At 47.5% G+C, this 20,201-nt stretch overlaps 8 protein-coding genes across 8 annotated transcripts; 4 read left to right on the plus strand and 4 right to left on the minus strand.

The window, feature by feature from the left end:
• Positions 1–222: 222 nt before the first annotated feature.
• On the minus strand, positions 223–2,579 carry COCCADRAFT_4103 (uncharacterized protein; the record flags this gene model as incomplete). The annotated part of the gene is made up of 2 exons (XM_007712927.1): positions 223–2,364; positions 2,433–2,579. 2 exons carry the CDS (start codon positions 2,577–2,579, stop codon positions 223–225), a joined length of 2,289 nt encoding a protein of 762 aa, XP_007711117.1.
• A 959-nt stretch (positions 2,580–3,538) lies between these two features.
• COCCADRAFT_61108 (uncharacterized protein) lies at positions 3,539–3,835 on the plus strand (the record flags this gene model as incomplete). Its single annotated transcript, XM_007712965.1, has 1 exon — positions 3,539–3,835. A coding segment is annotated over one exon (297 nt), but the record flags the coding sequence as incomplete, so codon positions are not given.
• Positions 3,836–5,683: 1,848 nt separating this feature from the next.
• On the minus strand, positions 5,684–7,714 carry COCCADRAFT_93227 (uncharacterized protein; the record flags this gene model as incomplete). Its single annotated transcript, XM_007712966.1, has 4 exons — positions 5,684–6,339; positions 6,412–7,253; positions 7,316–7,504; positions 7,590–7,714. The coding sequence occupies 4 exons, from the start codon at positions 7,712–7,714 to the stop codon at positions 5,684–5,686; spliced, it is 1,812 nt and encodes a 603-aa protein (XP_007711156.1).
• Positions 7,715–9,034: 1,320 nt separating this feature from the next.
• COCCADRAFT_93178 (uncharacterized protein) lies at positions 9,035–10,539 on the plus strand (the record flags this gene model as incomplete). Its single annotated transcript, XM_007712967.1, has 2 exons — positions 9,035–9,526; positions 9,667–10,539. The coding sequence occupies 2 exons, from the start codon at positions 9,035–9,037 to the stop codon at positions 10,537–10,539; spliced, it is 1,365 nt and encodes a 454-aa protein (XP_007711157.1).
• A 611-nt stretch (positions 10,540–11,150) lies between these two features.
• Positions 11,151–13,549, minus strand: COCCADRAFT_4107 (uncharacterized protein; the record flags this gene model as incomplete). Its single annotated transcript, XM_007712928.1, has 6 exons — positions 11,151–11,225; positions 11,279–11,553; positions 11,681–11,810; positions 11,877–12,137; positions 12,224–13,388; positions 13,476–13,549. 6 exons carry the CDS (start codon positions 13,547–13,549, stop codon positions 11,151–11,153), a joined length of 1,980 nt encoding a protein of 659 aa, XP_007711118.1.
• Positions 13,550–15,463: 1,914 nt separating this feature from the next.
• On the plus strand, positions 15,464–16,252 carry COCCADRAFT_93140 (uncharacterized protein; the record flags this gene model as incomplete). The annotated part of the gene is made up of 1 exon (XM_007712968.1): positions 15,464–16,252. A coding segment is annotated over one exon (789 nt), but the record flags the coding sequence as incomplete, so codon positions are not given.
• Positions 16,253–16,716: 464 nt separating this feature from the next.
• COCCADRAFT_93127 (uncharacterized protein) lies at positions 16,717–18,446 on the minus strand (the record flags this gene model as incomplete). Its single annotated transcript, XM_007712969.1, has 8 exons — positions 16,717–16,921; positions 16,993–17,197; positions 17,288–17,465; positions 17,528–17,698; positions 17,755–17,951; positions 18,013–18,118; positions 18,150–18,216; positions 18,262–18,446. Coding segments are annotated over 8 exons (1,314 nt in total), but the record flags the coding sequence as incomplete, so codon positions are not given.
• Positions 18,447–19,334: 888 nt separating this feature from the next.
• On the plus strand, positions 19,335–20,022 carry COCCADRAFT_93226 (uncharacterized protein; the record flags this gene model as incomplete). Its single annotated transcript, XM_007712970.1, has 3 exons — positions 19,335–19,426; positions 19,484–19,643; positions 19,822–20,022. Coding segments are annotated over 3 exons (453 nt in total), but the record flags the coding sequence as incomplete, so codon positions are not given.
• Between the last annotated feature and the right edge of the window lie 179 nt (positions 20,023–20,201).

Genomic DNA, 20,201 nt, shown 5'->3' on the forward strand with positions numbered 1-20,201 from the left:
ATACCCATATCATCCCGACATGAACGAGAGACGGTAGGACAATGTATCCCTGGAAAAGAAAAGAAAAGAAAAACGCCGGTTATAATGCAAGTCTATCGTGATGCGTTGCGTGAGCCAAGATGCAAAGAAAAAAAGGACGATGATGTGGCTAAAAATGTCGAGTCATGAAACGATTGTGATCGTTGAGCAAACAAAAGGAAAAAAATGAGAGAAAAAACGAAATTATTTCTCTGCATCAGCAAGCGCATCGCCGAGGGCGTCGGCGTCATAGTCTTGTACTACGACTTTTGTGGGAGTTTCGGGTGCGTCGCCGAAGACACCCCAGATGGGACCGCTTTGGTTGACGCCGCTGGCCCTCGCCTTGGCCTTGTCTTTGGTCTTCTTGGAGCTCTCGGAGCCTTCCTTGGAGGAACCCGTGTCGGCGCTCGATTGCGTTTGCTGGCTCAAGACGGATGGGGGACGAGTAGCAGACTCGGAGGGAGGAGCGGGAGTAGCGCCCCACTTGCCAAAGACCCAGCCGCCTACTTTCTGCGTGATGCCAGGGCTGGTGTTGGGTTGGTGGCCATCGCTCTTGCGGGGGCCTCGCTTCTGGTTCGCAATGCTGAGCATGGTGTGGCTGAGCATGCTGCCATCAGTTGCCTTGCTCGACAATGTGCCGTACGCAGTGGCGCCCCACGCAACTTCTGGTCCGACAGATCCAGCAAGGCCGACATCTGCAAAGCGTGGAGATGAGTACATGAGTTGCGAGGGTCGTGACTGTAGCGTATGGATATCCATGCCGGATATCGAAATGAGAGATGAGTGCGAGGCGTGGCGGTGTAGCGAAGGACGCATGGCGGAAATGGGCGACACAAGCTCGTCAGGCTCAAACTCGGCAGAATTGGCGATAGATGGTTCGGCCGTTGACAAAGAAGCCTCCTCGCACTCCTCGGGGATTGCGGCTTGAGGCTCCGTCTGCATAGCGGGCGAGAGGGAGAAACTATCATTTGTAAAGGAATTTGTGGGGCTGACAGCCGAGATGACGGCGCTGGCGGGGCTGCTCTTGGTAGTAAAGGAGATGGGTGTGCTGGAACTGCGCATGTTGGATAGGCTCGGAGGCATGAGACCACGAGACTTGCGGCGCGAATGCCTGACGACGTTCTTGCCTTGGTCGAGCGTGCCTGAGCGTCTTCGACCGAGAGATGGCACAACGTCATGATCTGAGCTGTAGTCATTCGATTTAGAAGGGCCGAACATGGGGGAGCAAATGGAGTCTGGAGGGCTGGTTGGGCGTGAAGAGTCGTATGCCTCGCTAAAGACACGATCGTACATGGATCCGCGACGCGAGTCGGAGACAGGCGAGCCCGCAAATGAGCCCGGGCCCAGAGTGGAGGCTTGAGACCATCGATGCGAGTTTGGCACTGTGACGGCAGTCTGGTTCAGGATGGCAGCGGTGGAGGAGCGCTCGAGCGTTGGCGGTGGGTCGAAGTGAGTGGGAGTCAGAGTAAATCGCTTCTTCTTGGACCTTCCCCGGGCCGGTCCCTTTGATAGATTTCTGGGCGTCTTTGGGCCGTGGAAGTGGTGGTGGATGTGCAGTTCTTGACTGAGCGATTCCTGTTCCATTTCGAGTTCCTTTTGTAGCGTTGGACTGGTGATTTCTCCGGATTGCGAGGGTGACATTGGCTGGTGGTCCCTGAGCTGGTCTCGAAGACGCTCTACCTCTTCATTTGAGTTGCCGAGCATTTCGCGTAGTTCCATGATACCGTGTTGTAGATTTGCGTTGTCAAGTAGAATATCCTTTACGAAGTGAGAGACGACACCGTTGCCGCCCTTGTCGTGGCCTGCCTTTGCCTTGAGCCGGGTTGCAGCAGAGTTGAGTTCGCTTTCGACGGCCATGCGACGTTCCATGCGGGCGACAACCTCGTGGTGTCGCTGGCGTTCGGCTCGGGATTCCTTTTCGATACGGTCAATTTGGTCCTGGAGGTCTCCAATGGTGCGCTCGGCCGCCTTCCATCGCTGGATGGCAGTCCGTTCGTCGACGAGTTTGGCATCGAGGCTGCGCTGAAGCTGAGACTGTTCCTTTTCGAGATCGATGAGCTGCTTCTCGAGCAACTGGGTTCGTGCAGCCAGGGAGCCGAGGCGCCCGATTTCGTCTTCGGTCGATCGCAGCGTGTCCTCGAGGGCTTGGATGTGGGCGTCAGACTCGGCAACGGTGTTGTTCAACTGTTCGAGCTGGTCGAGGAGGTCGCGGTTGGTCTTGATAGACTGGGCATTCTGCGTCTCGAGCTGCCTCTTGTCCCGCTCGAGATTCTCAATCGTGGCAATCATTTCTCTACGCTCGCGCTCCGAGTCGGCTACATAGGCCTCGTGGCGGACTAGGAGAGCCTGCAGGGCAAAAGTTAGCGGCAGGCGCGGGCAGTGGCCAGTGATGGCAAGGTGATGGGCGCACATACTTGGCCGAGTTGAGCAGCCTTGGAAACGTCTCTTTCTAAACCTTCGAGCAGGCGACCGTTGTAAGCCAGGAAAGCACAATCATGATTTCCGCAGCAGCAGCGAGGCGGGCCTGGAATGCCACTTAAGCCAAGGCCGACGGCGTCCATGGATGCGACCCCTCCTCTCTGTTTTGGCGTAAACACGGGCGCTGGTTATCAATACTGTTTGGTTAATAATAGTAAAGCCGGTTGAGTGGATGTCGTCGGCGGCGCCACTGCAGTGCCGGGAGATTTGGGTTACCGGGAAGAGTGGAGAGCAATAAAGGGGGAGCGAGGAAAAAAAGAACAAAAAGTTATGGATAGGGAATGGATGAGCCGTCTGGCACGGCGCGTGGTGTTATTGTGTTCCTGACTGACTATCGGCAGCGTCCCCACTAGCCCAGGTGTCCCTGCCAGCACAGCAATTCCCCGCCCAACGCCAGCCACCGCCTTTTGCGCCCGCCGTCTGCCTCGCACTCGCCGCAGTGCTGCCAGAGACGTGTATCGTGTAGGCGGCGCACACGCCCACGCACCCACCATGGCCACTCTTGCGCCCCTCGCGATCCGCCTGGAGTCGTGAAACCGCATCATCATCGTCATCATGCTCGCAATAGGCAGCCCGACACCGCCAATGCCGCTAACGCGACTCCCCCTGCACAAACTCTGAGATTGCCGGCGCCAATGCTACTCCCAATAACCTCGCAAAATTAGACCCAAAACAAACATGCTGCCTCTTGGCAGGCTGCCCCTTCAAAGCACACGACGACGGAGACATGCGACAGAGGGCGAGCAATGCAATGTCTCGAGGGCAGATAAAGGCAGGTAATAGGCCGTGTGAGTTGCAGCGAGAACAAAGTTGCATCTCATCCCATCTCTGACCGTCTATTTCGTCTCAACACCACGCGGCCAATGAGATGGCGTTTTGGCGGGCCTCACCGAAACTTGCCAAAAGCAGACTGCCCACCAATCCGGCCTTCAATGCGCTCCAACAGGTGCGCGAAAAAGCAGGGTCTGCCACCGTCAGGGCGCGGCCCTATCAGCACCCAGCCAGACATGCTCACACAAAGCCCACCCCGCCATCACCAAGGCCAGACCAACTTGCCCAGAACCCTTCGCTCCCATCCATCAACCTCCTTCACCATCTCCGTGAGGCTCGACCTGTAGTACGCTACACAGTATATGCTGGCCTGGGGCTCATGGCGATTGTCGAGTCTACCTTTTGGTTCCACGTTCTGCGGGCCAAGTTCTTCCCTCGAACCACCCAAGCAGACCGGCAGCAAGATGACGAACTATTGATCAGTTTCAAGAGCGCCGTCACTGGCTTCCGACAGGTGTGGATGGGCAACTACCAAAGGTATTATGGAGCCCATCTATGGGGTCTGGGCTATGGAGGGTTGGACGGCCTATAAGACACTGACAGCTTGTCAGTCTGATGCGTCCATGACAACTTGACATGTGTGATTCAAACCAAGTGCGGTACGGTCGAGTATTCGGCGCGTGTAGGTACGCGTTGACATTGCACGTGTCGACCTGTCATGTGAAAGCCTGAGCACATACGCTTTGTGTTATACCAGATACTCCTTCTCCATTGGGATCCCACTATAGTCAGGGATGCCGTTTTAACAACCCGAAACAGACCGTTCAAACAAAAAAAAACCTTTCAAAACACACCGTACAAGCCAGCAGGCCCTCTACGCACATGCACACGACCAACCTCCCAATCCAGCCCACCACATACATACACCCACATCATTCCCGCTCAAACACCTCAGACCTACTTACCCGCCCCACGCACCATGCAGCCCCTCCCGCCCCAACCCTCGCTGCTCGAATTCAGCATCTACATCTCTCACCGCCCTGTCCCAAACAGGAATAGCCTGCCGGCAGATTCCCTTCGCCTCATCCCCTCCTGACGTGTAACCAGCCCGCCAAGACGCGACAACCAAACCGACGCACCGAACACACGTTGTCCCCGACCCCACTTTCTCGCCCGCCCGCTTGCCGTCCGCTTACTTACGTGGAGTCATAACTACGAGTACAAGCTTGTGTTTCAGAACAGCATGGCATATGCGCGTGACGACACTCGGTTGCGGATGACGAAGTGAGTGAGGCGTACTGAGGTGGGGGGATGCTGTAAAACGTACGGTCTGTCGACGTGGTGCGAGGCAAGAGTGCGAGTGTGGGGTTGGGGGATTTGTTCGAGAACGTTTGGGTGGGTACGAGGGGTGCTTGGGTTGGTGACAGCGGAGGGTGTGGGTGACTGGCGGCCCGTCGTGAAGTACCGGAGGGGGTATGCTGAGGTGCTTTGAATGGTATCACGTCATACGTTCTGCGGATATGGCCTTATTGTGGCTGTGGAGGATGTAGCAGAGGTTCTTGTAGGCAATTTGGATTTACGGCTTTCTGTATGTGGTATTATAGTCAAAAGATGGATAGCTGATGGGCTTGGTAGAGGGAATACTAATACTTCACCTCGTACTACGTACTCTCAAGCATGCATATAATCAAGCACCACCATATCTCACTATATATCCTTCGAAAAAAAGAACAAATCGCCAACTTCCTTCGCCATATCCAGTCCGTTGATCTCGATTAATCACGGCCTGCACCCCCGTTTGCGCATTCTGGTGCCAGTCACGTGACTCCACGCCGGCTGAGTGGCTTGAACAAATGTTAATAGCGCAATGAGTAAATCATGTCGTTGCTCGAGGTTTTTGCATTAATGAGTTATCTAATATCATGAGATATACTCTGCTATTGTGGACTATCCGGCCATTCAGTTTTCTTATGTCGAAGTGAGGTGCTGAAAGTTCCGGGGGGGGGATTATTGCATATGTGGGCGGCTTTACGTTTGGTATCTACAACTCTGGGTCATGCACCGGGTTTGTTTTTTTTCGCACCGCCTGGAATTCATCTCCGATACGAAATGAAGATGAAAGTGTATATCAGGGCTATGTCTCCCACGTACCGCCGAGTACGCCCTCTGACAGCTTTGACGCTTCGATTTTGTGGTGGGAGTTTAGTGGAGGAATGCGGTGAAGGTGCAGTATCGACTGTAGTATAATTCAGTTGGTTTAGCGGCAAATCGCTGATCGTTACCTTCACACCCGCTCCAAAACTACTGCCTCCGAACAGCGACCTTAGGAAGTCGTCGCTTAGACTCATCACCGAAGTCAATACATGATTCAGGAGAAGGCGCGCGTTGTTTACCAGATATCATTTCACATCATAACCTACGTCCAATATTCCTTGCCCCTTCTCGTTAATCTAATAGTAGGTACATTTTGCTTCTTCTCGCCCGCATTATACTTCAGCGTCAGAATATAACTCAAGTTATCCCTGATTTCCTTTTTCAATTTCTCTCTAGCCTTCAACCATGTGGATCCCTTTTCGGCAGTCGAAACAGCATTCTTGGCCAACTTTTCTTCGTCGACTGGAGGCTCTGGCACGAGCTCAATGGTCCAGTACTTGAAGATGACGGCGAGGGTAAGCACCATTTCGACTTGTGCAAATCGGCGTCCGAGACAGCTTCGAGATCCTTCGGAAAACGGGAGGTACGCACCGGGTTTGGGAGAGGAGCTGGCTTGGGGGCGAGATGAATCGATGGTGGAAGGTGAAACCTGATCGGGATTCTCATTCGGAGCTGCAAGCCAACGGCAAGGGTCAAATTCTCCCAAGTCCTTCTCGGAATCAGAACCGGAGACATGGCTGTTTGCTCGCCATGTCCAGGATGCCCATGAGTTGGGATTGCGGTGTGCTCCAATGACAGAGAGTTTGATGTGCACATCTGGCGGAATAGTAATCTGCTGATTATTCTCAAGCAAAGTCTGTGGAGAACCTGGGAGTGTGCGTTTGGGGATCTGAATTACAGGAGGATAGACTCTGAGAACTAAAGATAGCTTCTTTAGTTATGATTCCGAGGGAATGATCCAATACAGAATAAGAGAAAGGAGGGACGTACTCTCACTGAAAACTGCTCCTGGCACACCAGCAAGCAATTTTGGGAGATCGAGGTCATAATTCCACTCGTCGAGGGGTCTATCGCCTAAGATGTCGTCCAAGTTCTGTTGGAGCTCCCGTTGCGACTGTGGGTTCATCGCGAGTTCAACCATGGCGAAGAACAGAGCATCTCCAGTTGTTTCATGCCCAGCCAACGTCATGATGAATGTATTGCCCAGTATCTCCTCATTCGTGAGGCTAATGGTTCTTCCTTTGCTTTCGCCACCTTCTTCAACATCCGTGTGACTTTTGAGCATCAACGACAAGATATCTGCCTGTTTTGGTGCGTTCTGGCGATCTAGCTGTTCTCTCTTGGAAAGAATCATGCCTTGCATGTAGCCTTGCCACTCGGAGAAGGCTGTATAAGCATGGCGCACCGCCTTGAACGGTAGCTGCTTTAGAAGGAACTTGCCCAACAAGAATATCAATGGAAGATTCTCGAGAAGAATGGACAACGCGTCTTGGAAAGTCAAAGAGTGGCCTTCCATGTTCATCTTGTCTCCCCTAGACCCGCGGTCGTTTGATGACTTCTTATTGTGCTTTGGCCACTCAAGTTTAATACCAAGAACTGCCCTGCTGATGATGTTTAGCGGCAATAGCATAGTATCTTCCTGCAACTCTTTTAATGTCAAAGTTGCGCTCTCCTCAGTGTCGCTCAAGCCCCAACCTCCCATCATCGCTCGGGCCTGATACAGTGTTTCGTCCCAGACTAGTCGATTATTATCTTCTGAGAACGAAGGAGCCATGATCTTCCGGTGAGTTCGCCATTGCGCACCTTCGGTTGTGATGATATTTGGACCGTATCTAAAGATTGGCATAAGTTACTTGTGCTATTGAGTAGGATAGCTGGTGCATGCGTAACGTACAGCTCAACGACTTTGCTTTCTTTAGTAGGCTTCGGGAACCTGCTCCCGTGCGAGGTAATCTGCGTGATGATTTCCGCACTGCATGTTTGGATTGATATTCCATTCGGCTTGATGATCAGAAAGGTGTCCCCCCCAGCTTGTTGATACATGGAATACTGAAGTCTCCAGTCCGGGTTTTCGTCAAGGAGGCTGGGTGAAATTTGCCATGGTCAGTTGGTGCAGAATAGAAATGACGACAGTCATCTGTAAATAAACGGAAGCGGGAAGTTCTTACTCAAGCCACAGATCATCACAAGGCAATGGCAGACGCCGTAGTACTGGTAATAAGAGTTTGGAAATAAGGATCCATGCTAGCGATTGAGGATTAAACGGTAACACAACGTATGGTAGCTTTGACATTGTTAGTGAAATGGACTTAGTTTAGAACATAGAGTCTCTTCATTTGGGCTGTCTGGAAATACCAAGTGAGCGTTCAAGAGGATGATCGAAGACATACGTTGCACTGCCGAGCCACCTTGATCAGTCCTCTTATTCGAAAATAGTTGCGCAAAGCCCAAGATCCTCCCAAAACCATCAAAATCCAAGTGAGAGACTTTAAAAGTTCCATGTTTTCCGAATCATTCAGCGTCTGATCTTGAGTTGTGAAGATCTGGAGACAGCAATGGAAGCGAATTTTGGCAAATAGTATCTCGCCACTTGTAAGATAGATAAAGACTTGAAAGCTTCTTTGTTTCGTTCCCTTGTGTTCAACAGAGTCAAACAAGAGAACATGTACTAGCTGCGGTAGCCCTCAGCGATATGTACTAATAAATATTTCTAGCTCAATCTTATAGCAACCTACTTTCCCTATATATGGTCTTGATCTAATTAGGCTAGCTTCCCTGGTTGGCTCAGATTTCAACATATCTCACAGTCTCCTTACTGGTATTCTTCATGACTATCTATGTTGCCTCTTTATCTTGACTAGAATTGTACTAAATCGATTTTCACATCAAGATCTCTAGCTATCAAGGCACGATTCATCCGGCTGAATTTTGAAAAGATAAACGTTGGAGTCAGAAATTATGTGATCTATATGCATGACTAGTTGGCGCCACTGCCTAGTCCTAGATCTCACCTTGACGATACAACTACTCTTACACAAGCATACTGTAATGAACGCATGATTTCAGAAGGGGCGAGTTACAAGCTCAATGCGATCCAAAGAGAGTCAGTTATCGCCGCGCAGTTACAAACATGGATATCCGATGTACCGAATGGAGAGCAAGTCATGAAAATCCTAGACACCGAGAGTAGACTGGAAAGGTGACTAGGTGACTGCTCGGACATGCCCGACAACTCTGTCAACTACAGATCTGGTAATATCCGAGATGGATTCGGTAATGTATCAGCCGGAGTTGGTAGTGTGTAACACATATCCGGTAATGTGTATGTAAGACAGATCCGGCCACGCCAAGGATGAATCCGGTAACCATGCCGAATACAAATCCGGTAATAGAATCGAGCAGCAATGAAGCTAACCCTATGTGTATTCAGTTGGCAAGGCAAGCGACCATTAACGCAGCATCCCTGCAACTATATCATCATTACACCGGTTATATCCACTCTCACATGCAAGGGTATATGGTGATCATGAAATCTAAAGGCTACAGTTAAATAAAAGAATTACACATTATATGCAGATCTCAAATCTCAAATTCACTTCGCAGGTTGGTTCCGATGACTTCAGCACGCATTCAAGAGTTGTCGCCTTTCGACCATGTTGCCGTCCATTTATACTTACATTGGGTGACCGCATTCCGCATTCCTGAGGGCGTAACACCAGGCGAAGTATTCTCGCATCTCCGATCCGGACTCGCAAAGACGATTGAAGATATACCTGAAGTCGCTGGCGAGCTAGTACCGCTCGACTCCGTTGAAAATGACAAACAACCGGGGCGATGGGGAATAAAGCTCTCAGAGGATCAGTCGGTGGACCAGGTACTCTTCCAGAAAGACTATACTCAAACTGAGAAGTTTGATTACGAGAGACTAGCGGCTATGGGTATGCCGCCGTCGGAGCTTGATGTGAATGAACTGGGTGCCATGGGATTGTGGTGTGGGGACGGTCGAAGAAGGGGACTATTTTTTGCCCAGGCGAATTTCGTACGCGGTGGCTTACTGTTGTCGACTTGCGTTAATCACCATGCACTGGATGCTATCGCCATGGGGGTAATCATTGTAAGTCATGCACGCATTTCCGTGATTTCTTATTGGTGGGTTTGCTTCATTTGCATTGGATCTGACACTATGTGAAGACGCGATGGGCCAGTCATTGCCAAAATCTAGTTTTATCCTCAGGGGAAAAGAAGCCATTATCACCTGTATTATCAGAGGCTTGTTTCAATAGAAGCATTCTGCCCCAACTAGAACTCGAATCTGAATCCTACGAGACCCTGAAAGACCGCTTGGACCTCTGGACAGCTCTGGGGCTTCCTCAATATCTACATTACCCACCATCAGACCCAGACAGGTTACCTGCGCCCGGACCTAAACTACGGACCACAATTATTTCATTTTCGAACCAAAAGCTGAAGTTTCTCAAAGACGACGCCCGTCCAGCTTTAGGTACAGAGTGGATCTCAACCAACGATGCGCTTATGGCCCTTTTCTGGCGCAGCATTATGCGGAGTCGACTCGGTTCTGATGTTCCAGATAGCGAACAAAACACCACTACTACTGAGCTATCATCAATATTCATCATGGTTATATCTGCCCGAGCGCGTCTCGCGCCCGCTCTCCCAGAGTCATATCTCGGCAACGCAGTTCTCCACGGCACGACAACAGCACTTGACCCAACCAAATCCTCACTAGCCGAACTGGCTCTAGTTCTGCGATCTTCGCTTGCAGCCATTACCCACCAAGTAGCGAGTTCCTCACTCAAGCTGGCTGCTCATATACCAAACTATAAACTTGCGCATAGCTCGTTTCCAACTGCACTAGACACATTACTTGTAGCGACTAATTGGGCGGGCGTGCCGCTGTATGATTTAACTTGGGGAAACCCGTTGCATAGCCCGGCTGAGTTTGTGAGACTCCCTGGAGGACATATGGAGGGTGTTCTGAGGGTGTTACCGCGTAAGAGTGATGGTACGCTAGAGGTGTTCCTGGGCTTGGAGACGGATGTTATGGAGAGGTTTTTGAAGGATCCTGATATCGTAAAGTATGGAGTGTCTCTTTTTTGATAAGTACTCGAGCTGGTTTCAGACAGAATCGATATCAAGATCGAATGGCATTGCTTTTCTCCTTTGGTTAATGGAGAAGTGGGAACAAGTAAGATGTATGGATGTCTTTCATGATCTCGGTGTTTGACCATGCTGCTGCCTTTGTTAATGCAACAGCCCTGCACACTCTTCATTAAATATATCCCTTTATGCAGATATGTTCCACTTTATTCTTTGTTCCTTTAGCCATATATTGAACTATTGTTCCCCCAAATTCATTATCGTTATGAAGACGAGGCCATGTCAAATGAGATTGCATATGTGCTGGAAGAAAGAAAAATCAACGATTGACATTTGTATGTAGGTTTACAAGCGATGGATTATGCGTGAACAAAGCCTACTGGAAAGTGACTAGACTTATGTGTTTGTGATATCAGACTATCTATCCTATGTTTTCACCCATCTCTTTAGCATTGACGAGAGAGATCTTACTGATGGATCAGCTATACGCAGTTGAAGTCCTATTAGTTGGAAAGTTCAGGCAGGCTACTACGGGCGTGTGAGGGATGGAAAGAGGTCTCGGAACAACAAATAAGTCAGCCTGAAATCATATATATGTAGGAAAGGAGAAGCTATGTAAACATCGATGCCTTTTTAAACGCCTCAACCTCCTCAACAACCGTCTGAATAGAGGCCGGATTGATGAGCTTGATACTTTATTAGTACATAGTCGTACACTCACACTGCTAACATCACTCACCGTCGAGACATCCCCAAAGTTCTCTTTCTCTCCTTCAAAGATCTTCCTCAAAATCCTTCGCATGATCTTACCAGATCGAGTCTTAGGAATATCGGAAACTACTATAAAGAATTTTGGGGCCGCAAACCCACCAATGGCTTTCCTGATATGGGACTTGGCCGTTACGTTGAGTGTGCTGTCATGTTTGTGGCTGTCTTTGACAGAGACAAAACATAACAATGCTTGGCCTGTCATCTCGTCGGGTACACCGACAACAGCTGCTTCAGAGACCGTAGCTATTACGAAAGGAATTTTGTTAGCGCTATCTGAACTTTCTAGCTTCTCACAAGAATTCACCATTTTGTTTCCTTTTTTTTTTCGTTTTGACTCGGGTATAGGCTGGTGACAAGTGGAGATACTCACGATGTTCCAAAAGCGCAGCTTCTAATTCAGCTGTAGAAAGTCGATGCCCACTGACGTTGATCACATCGTCAATACGACCACATATCCAATAATCACCCTCAGAATCCCGATACGCTCCATCACCAGTCAACTGTAATTGGTACTGTTAGCCAGGTCTTGAAGCTGAATTTAGCCTGTACAATGTTTCTAGACCTACGTAGTAGCCCTTATACTGGCTGAAATACGTCTCAATAAATCTCGAATGATCACCCCAGACTGAGCGAGCCATGCTTGGCCAAGGTTGCCTAAAAGCAAGATAGCCTTCCTTGTTGCAACCGACGATCTCACTTCCTGTGAAGGGATCAAGAAGTACAGGGTCAATGCCGAAGAAGGGAACAGATGCACAGCCAGGCTTGGTGGGAGTGACTCCGGCTAGTGGGGCAAGGGCATGGCATCCCGTCTCAGTTTGGAAGTATGTCTGGAAGGCGTTAGCTATCATTATTCACTGGAGTGGAATCGATTGGGGAGCTGGACATCGATGACATGAGCTTTTTTCTTTCCTACCGACTCATAATACCAGAGCCAAACTTCTGGGGCAATAGGCTCTCCGATAGACCCCAAAACCCTCACCTTGGAAACCTGTTCAGGACTTGGTTCAGAACCGGCTTTTTTCAGTAATCGTAGTACTGTAGGTGCGGTGTAGAAATGTGTGACGTTGTGTTTCTCGATGATGTTCCAGTATCTGGAGGGGCTGGGAAATGTTGGCGTGCCTTCACAAACTATTGTTGTTGATCCAAGTAGTAGTGGACCATAACACATGTACGTGTGTCCAGTGATCCAGCCAATATCTCCTGCACAAAAAAAGACATCTTGCTCGTGAAGATCAAAAACATACTTTGTCGTCGCAGCGGCTCCAAGGAGGTAGCCGGCTGTTGTATGCATGAGACCTTTGGGCTTTCCGGTAGACCCCGAGGTATAGAGCAGGAACAGTGGATGCTCAGCTAGTAGGTCCTCAGGCGCCATATAGTCGGGCCATTTTTGAACTTCTTCATGCCACCACCGATCTCGCGAGGGGGTCCAAGGCGTAGGGGTTATGCCAGTTCTTTTGAAAACCAGACATCCAGTGACTCCAGGGCAAGAACTCAACGCTTGGTCAACCACACTTTTCATTGGAATGGTCTTTCCCGCTCTTCGGGCCTCATCACTTGTAATGATGAGTTTGGACTTCGCATCTAGTATCCTTCCTTCCAGTGCTTCCGCCGAGAAGCCAGCGAAAACAACAGAATGAACCGCACCAATCCGCGCGCACGCAAGCATGGCAATAAGAGCCTCGGGAACCATGGGCATGTAGATTGTAACAGTGTCCCCTTTGGATACTCCCATGTCTTGCAAGACATATGATAGCTTGCACACGCTCCAGAGGAGTTCACTGTACGTAATCACCCGAGTCTCTCCATCTGCGTCTTCCTCATATATGATGGCGGGTTTCGAGGGTGTTCTGAGGGCATGCCGATCGACGCAGTTGTATGAGGCGTTGAGTCGGCCTTCTGGAAACCAAGCTGTATCACCATTTGCGAAATCTCCAGAGCATGCTGTTTGGAAGTCATTATCCCAATCGAACAATTCTCGAGCTAGTTTCGACCAGAATAAATCTGAATTGCGAATGGATGCCGAGTACAGAGATTGGTAGTGGCTGATGCCGGTGATATGAGGCTTAGAGGGATGTCTCCTAGGTCGCGGTTTTGGTTAGTCTGGAGTTCATCGGGCGAGATGAACAGAATGGATAGGGTCTTAGGTATGAGTGGATATAAGGTACCGATATAGTTCTGGTGGCACTTGGATTGTGCTAGCTCTAGGCGTAGTCTTGTTATCTGTTCGCAAAGACGACATTGCTACAGTAGTTCGTGGATGCTGATCGTGAATCTGATTTGAACTGCAAGAAGGCAAAAACACAAGACCTAAGGCTATACTATTTTTAAATCATACTTCTAGTAGCGGTGAATCTGTGACACCGTACTGCTTCCTTCCGCTTTGGGTGCATCCGCAATATTTCGGCTGTCATGCCTGATTAAACGGGCTTACTAGAGCATACCTGTTGACTCGGACCGAGCCGCCCGGGCCCGAATGAAACCACTAATTCTGGGGGCCTCTTCGGATAAGCTTCCCGTTCCCTTTTACTAACCACATCTGGAAGTTGCATGATTAGCGTCAGTACAGTTAGACAAGCCATTTGCCTCATGTCTTCTTCGCTTCCGGCGAAGCAGGCTTTCGTTTTCCAGCAACATGTCAGATCTTTAGCCAGAGCTCAAAGCTCAACGCTATCTTTTGCCACATGGCCACATGAGATGTAGTAATTTCTAGCGGACCCAGCCTCTCACATGACGACAATATCACAACAAGGTAGTTTCAATAGAACACCATCTCTGTGTCGTATTCCAATCTAAATAAGGTTGAGTTTAATGCTGATCAGGGTTACTTTACCCGAAAAAGGGTCGTGAAGCGTGGACATAGAACAAGTAGCCGAACAGGCCTCTGTAGCTTGTAGTTTGATTCTTATAGCCCCATCCTCTCAATTGATCGGCATGACTGGAAAATCTAGACCAAGCAGGCTATCCACCAAAATAAGTTACCTTTACTAAGAAATATCATCACTGCTAGTATTCCTTTTTATAAAATAATTGAAAGTAATCTTAGTAGCCCTGTATTTACTATAATCCAGTACGTATTAAGTACTATGCTACTAGCAGCTTTGCTATAGCAACATAGATTTTGAGGCGGGCGTTAGTATACCGTTAGTACTGGTCTGACCTTTTCTCCGAATTCATCCGGCGACCGAGAGCCCTGTAATCGGCGCTAGACTAGCACAAATGATCTTCAGAATATTTGCACTAGGGGGACACGTAGATTCCATTTGCATAAATACCGAAAGTCTATGGCCTGCCATGCATATTGGAAAACGTAACATCGAAACTCTCGCGTCCCATGTTCTTGGTACTGAAGCCAAACGCGGAAAGAGCGTTTGTTCCTTACGCGCCCAATTCCATACCTCAAAGTATCCAAAGAACAGCTTGCTTGAATTGCCGTGCAAAGAAAGTTAGTTTTTCCTTCATCACTTCCAGGAACTTGTATCTGTTCCTTGTGCACTGCTAATACAATTCACAGCTCAGATGCGAGGGTCAGAAAACAGCATGTGATCAATGCAACTCGAAGCAGCTGAAATGTGTATATTCTCGAAACACCAAGCATGATACACAGAGGAACCGGAAGACGAAAAGGGCTCGAAATAAATCGAATACCGTAGTGGAGACTAAGATTACAAATGCCGGCAGTGAAATCCGCTCTGAACCAGAGTATCATACAACAGAAGCAAGATCAGAATCTGAGAGCACAAATTCATCACCTATAGAACTGATATATGAAGAGTTTCTGAATCAATCTGAGTCTTTTGATTTGGAACCCTACTGGGAGTCGCTGGAAGGTAAGCTTTCTATAGCTGAACTTGCAAAATGTACAGCCTGATGAATGTAAACAGCAGCCGAGCTATTCGGGGACAGCTCTATGAGTTTGATAAATATGGACATGGACTGTTCAAAAATTCTTTCCAGTTCAATCAACAGCTCAGCAAAGAAAGATAAAGCGCGTCTTGAAGGTACGGAAACGAATCCCCTTCTCGAGTATATACTCCCACTCCACTTACCTCACATTTTTGATTACTATTTTATTGTAATCAGCTAACCCTGCTGTGAAATAGATGGCCAATATAATGACTTCCATTCTGAGCGAAATTTCTCCACTGGAAATGCCATAAGCAATTATGAGAAAGCACTCGGACAGGGAACACATCCAGCAAACCTCATCTCCAACAATGCGCACGATTGCTTGGAGTTCCCCATAATCTCAGAACCAACTCATCTGATGTCTCCAGTCTTTGGATCTTCCCAAGTAGGCTTTGGAGATTCATATCAAGCTTCTCGGAAGCAGAGTTCCTCGTCCGCCCTGACATCACTGACCACCTGCCATTGCTCAAGTATGGTTTTAGAAACCTTGACAAGGGTCAGTGGAGAGTCTGTTGACGGTAAGACTCACCAGATACATCAAGCTCTCGACATGATCAAGAAAATTCTGAATCACTTATCGGTTGGCGCGACATGCCAAACGTGTAATCACCAAAGCGATCTTATGATGTTGATTACGACCACTTTTGAGAAATCTATTGATTCATTTGATCGCTCGCTAAAACGATACAAAAGTAGAATCACAACATCTGAATGGCAATCTCTTGATATGTTTTTTGGTCAAGAAAGTAGTTTCAGCTCGTCAGGAGAAGCAACACAGCTTTCCTTCTCTTCGATTGATGCATCACAGAATGATTTAGGGCTGGAAAAACTCAAAACGATATCTTTTGGAGAGTATTGCGTGGACCAGAGAGAGGAGCAGTTACTGTTAGTAGCTGTGTTGGTGAAGTGTCAGATCAGAAAGTTAGCACAGTTCCACAGCAAGATACAGGCATTAGCTGCTCTAAGAAAGTGGGAAATGCATCGGGTTCTTTTAGACCAAGTCGGGCAGAAGATTAGAGCCTTGTATCTGAAGTAGGTAGCGATTAGAGGCGTGGAATTTTAGTATAGGTCGACGGCTTTGCTCAGAGGTTTATAGGAGTGATCGTTGCATTTCAGTTTAAACGCGGTGATAAGTTTAAATTCAATCGAAAAGGGACAAACCTCTGTCAACGAGCATGATAAAGTGTGGTAATTTGTTGAAATCGAAAACCGGCTTTTCTTTCCTTGATTTAGTGTTGCATATAATTGCATCTTTTTCTCATCACCTTACTAAACTACTGGATGATACATTGACGGGTGTAGGGGTCCCCGGATCACGATCTTCAATGGAGAGGGGACCTAGTACCTAATGTCCTGAGCATGTTATTTTAAACGAAGAGGTAAAAGGGGCACTATGTAGAGTGATTGATTTTCTAGGGTAGGCGTCCTTTCGGAAAGAAAATACAATATATATCTTGTTAACAAACTATGCCCATTCTCATGATCTAAGTTGCCTTGGAGCTATCTTCTTCTAATTAGCATTTGCGCTCCAAAATCGGGACGAACTTCCATTCCCCAGTAATTATTCTCAGGCCTTTTCGCCCCAGCGAGCAGTTTTAGCTCAAAATTCTTGAGAAACTCAACAACGATGATCTTGATCTCATTACTACCGAAAAAGCGCCCTGGACATGCATGGGTTCCATGGCCCCAGTTATAGTTCATGTCCCTATAAGATTGTAACGATAATTAGCGCGTAAATCCTACAAAGGTTCGACATTTATTAGAGATAGAGCTCACCCTGTGGATACAAACTGATGCTGGTTTTCCATCCCAGGTATTTGTCTTAATTTGTAGAATCTCCAAGGATCAAACTCGTTGGGATTATCGAATATTTCCGCGTCCCTATTCACTGCTCCAGAAGCTACACCGATGAACATACCCTTAGGAATTGTCGTCCCGTCAGAAAATTTCATATCCTTCATGACCTTACGCGTCATTGTCACTACAAGAAAGAACCCATTAGCCTCTTATGCAGCATCATTCTTCTGGTACAGGGAACAAAAACGTAGGAGTAATTGACGAAAGCACTTACGTATGTTCAACTGATTCATACGCTGCGATTCCTTCATAAGGCTATCAAGTTTGTGAAGTTTTGTGAGCCCTACTTTAGGGAGAGGACAACCGTATTTCGCTTCGACATCGGCAATTTCTTGCCGTAGAATCTCATGCGTATCCGGTAGTGCGGCTATGTCGAACAATATATGGTAAAGCTAATCACTTTAGCGTAGTTCATATAATGAACAGCGCGTCATTAGGTCTCTTAGAAACTTACACTAATTCCAGTGCTATGGATTGCTGCAACTGAGATCTTCAAGTGAAACATAGTCTGCCACCAGATATTTCTCTCGTTGCCGTTGGAGTTGTCAATACCCCATTGGAGCATATCTTTTGGACGCTTGAAGTCTGGGTCTTCCATGTCCTGTAGGCGCGCCTCAAGCAGAGGCTGTATGGTATTCATTAGCAATGGTCAAGCTGTTCTTGCTTGGCGCATAAACTTACCTGCAGTAAGTTCTTGACGTTCTTATAATGCCACCGAACTCTGCGAAGCTCTGGCAGGACGTATTCCAGGATTGGCCAGAAAACCCGGGGATATTCGGACAACTTCTTGCCTCCCAGGAAAGTATCAACAGTAAACTCTATCGTAGATTTAAGCCATCGCTCATCTCTACTCATTGGTAGGCCAATGAATACACGTCCTTTTTTCATTTTATTTTAGTAAGCGCTCGCCGGATAGAGATATCAGAGTTTGAAGCTCACCTGATACAAAGGAAATTATCCGCAATGCATTTGCATATAAGTGAATTGGCGTCCAGTCTGCACACCTGTTTAGAAACATGTCATTTGGCAACGGCGAGTAGAATACCTTGGCAATTACCAAACATGTCTTGCAATACCCAACTAGCTTCGTCTTGCATAACAAACATTGTATGACCAAGAAACCGGGTCAAATCAATCTTGATGCTATCAATCAAAGCATGCTCTATTAATCTTTTGTCTTTTGGGTACCCTTTCTCAATGAGTTGGTGGTCGCGTTGAGTAATGATTGTTGTATGTTTTCCAATAAATCGAAAATAGTTATGTTGAATGAACGATAGTTGAGTTTCTGGAACAGATTTGATCTCAGGAACATATTTGATCGGAACGATGACATTGTTGATTGGCTCTGTCGGTAGGGTATAGAATGTATTTGGATGCTAGAATCCTGAGTCAATACTTGTCTAAAATCTTAGTGTTGTTCGGACCATAACCTTCTTGTAGGCATCTCTTATCACGTCGCGAAAGCTTGCAGGGTCATTTTTATCGCCAAAGACAGGAAAAACTTTCTTATGCCGTAAGGATCTGAACAAGATGTTCGCAATATAGCAGAAGAGAAACGTAGTAATTGCTAGCACACTCAGAGGGCTAAGAACTGTTTTGATGACGAGTTCGCGCAAGGTTGGCTGATCCATTGCGACTTGTTCACATGTGCGAATTGTGGAAATGTGCTAGAATTGGGGTTAGATGCTATTACATAGCATATTGTCGAGATAAATCTTGCCGTCTTGCTACCTAAGAAGAGCCATTCAAGCGATTCTAACTTGAACAAGCAAGAGCCAGCTGTGGTATAGCGAGACTAACTAGATTAGTCTGATTGTTTCAGGAACTAAAGTTTTGCTAAAAACGGTACCCGCTATTACCGTTTCCGGATGCGCCGAGCTAAGACAGGGTCCTACCATCGTAGAGAAATAATGTCTTGGCGCTTCTCCAAGTTTTGGACTCACTGATTAGTATCTGCTGCAAGGACGACTGCGAAAGAGAATTCTCACCCAGCACAATACATACTGCACCAAAACATTGTATTCGGAAGCCTCAGGGACGATATTCGACAAGTTTCTTTCCTAAACATTGTACACAGTAGAGATGGCTTCCAGCAACCTGAGCTTGGTTGTATGGCCTAATTCATTGTCTGACTTAGCTTTTCTGCTCAGTTTTCTAAGCTCATTGGTACGTGCATAAACTTTCTGTTGGTGAAATCTCAAGGCCGGTATCATACTTCACAAGTACAGCTACTCAAAGTTGAATCTATCTAGGCATTGTTACTCATATTTTGTAAAACAACATACAATCTTCTCTTGCACCCTCTGCGCTCATATCCAGGACCGATGCTCGGCCGAGCTTCTCGTCTATATTAGTAAATCTTCCTTCGGCCATTCTCATCACGATGATGCAGGACTGATCATGATTGCAGTATCTACTACCAATTCCGTGGAGATCTTCCATTCATGACGAAAGCCCTTCACGAAAAATATGGTTCAGTTGTCCGTATTGCACCAGATGAACTTTCATACTCTTCCGGCGATGCTTGGCACGATATCTATGGTTGTTTCACCTTCCATTACACGCTCCTCGTTCTGACTTCCCTAAGGCCATCGATCTTCTGCCACCGTTGCTTCAAAAGGCTCATTTGAAAAAGATAAAACTTGGTATACAAATGTTGGGGAATCTAATTCAATCGTAAGTCATCTCATATGGCTAAATGCTGTATGTCAGCTAACGCAAGTCGATACCAGGTAACAGCAGGCCTAGAAGGTAATAAGTGTCAAAAACATAAAGGCGGTTTCTAATTTGTGTGCATCGGCAGACCATAAACGATTCCGCCGAGTGATGGGCCCCGCCTTCTCTGAGAAAACCGTCAAGGCTCAGGAGTATCTAATGAAGCGCCACGTGGATCTTTTCATTTCACAGGTAAGCCAAGGTTCGTTACTCATCGTGGTTGTTATGAACTGATGCAATCACAAGCTCCACATGCGGGTAAAAGATAAGGAATTGGCGGGAATCGATATCGTTCGCTGGTAATGCAATGTTTTAGAAAGATAAAGCTTCACCACTAACTAGTATTATTATTATTATTATTATTCCATTATAGTCCTGTATCAGCCGTTGGCTATGTAAGACTTTGGCCAAAG

Source organism: Bipolaris zeicola (genome assembly GCF_000523435.1).
Source record: "Bipolaris zeicola 26-R-13 unplaced genomic scaffold scaffold_52, whole genome shotgun sequence".
In the NCBI taxonomy this organism is placed as follows: Eukaryota; Fungi; Ascomycota; class Dothideomycetes; order Pleosporales; family Pleosporaceae; genus Bipolaris; species Bipolaris zeicola.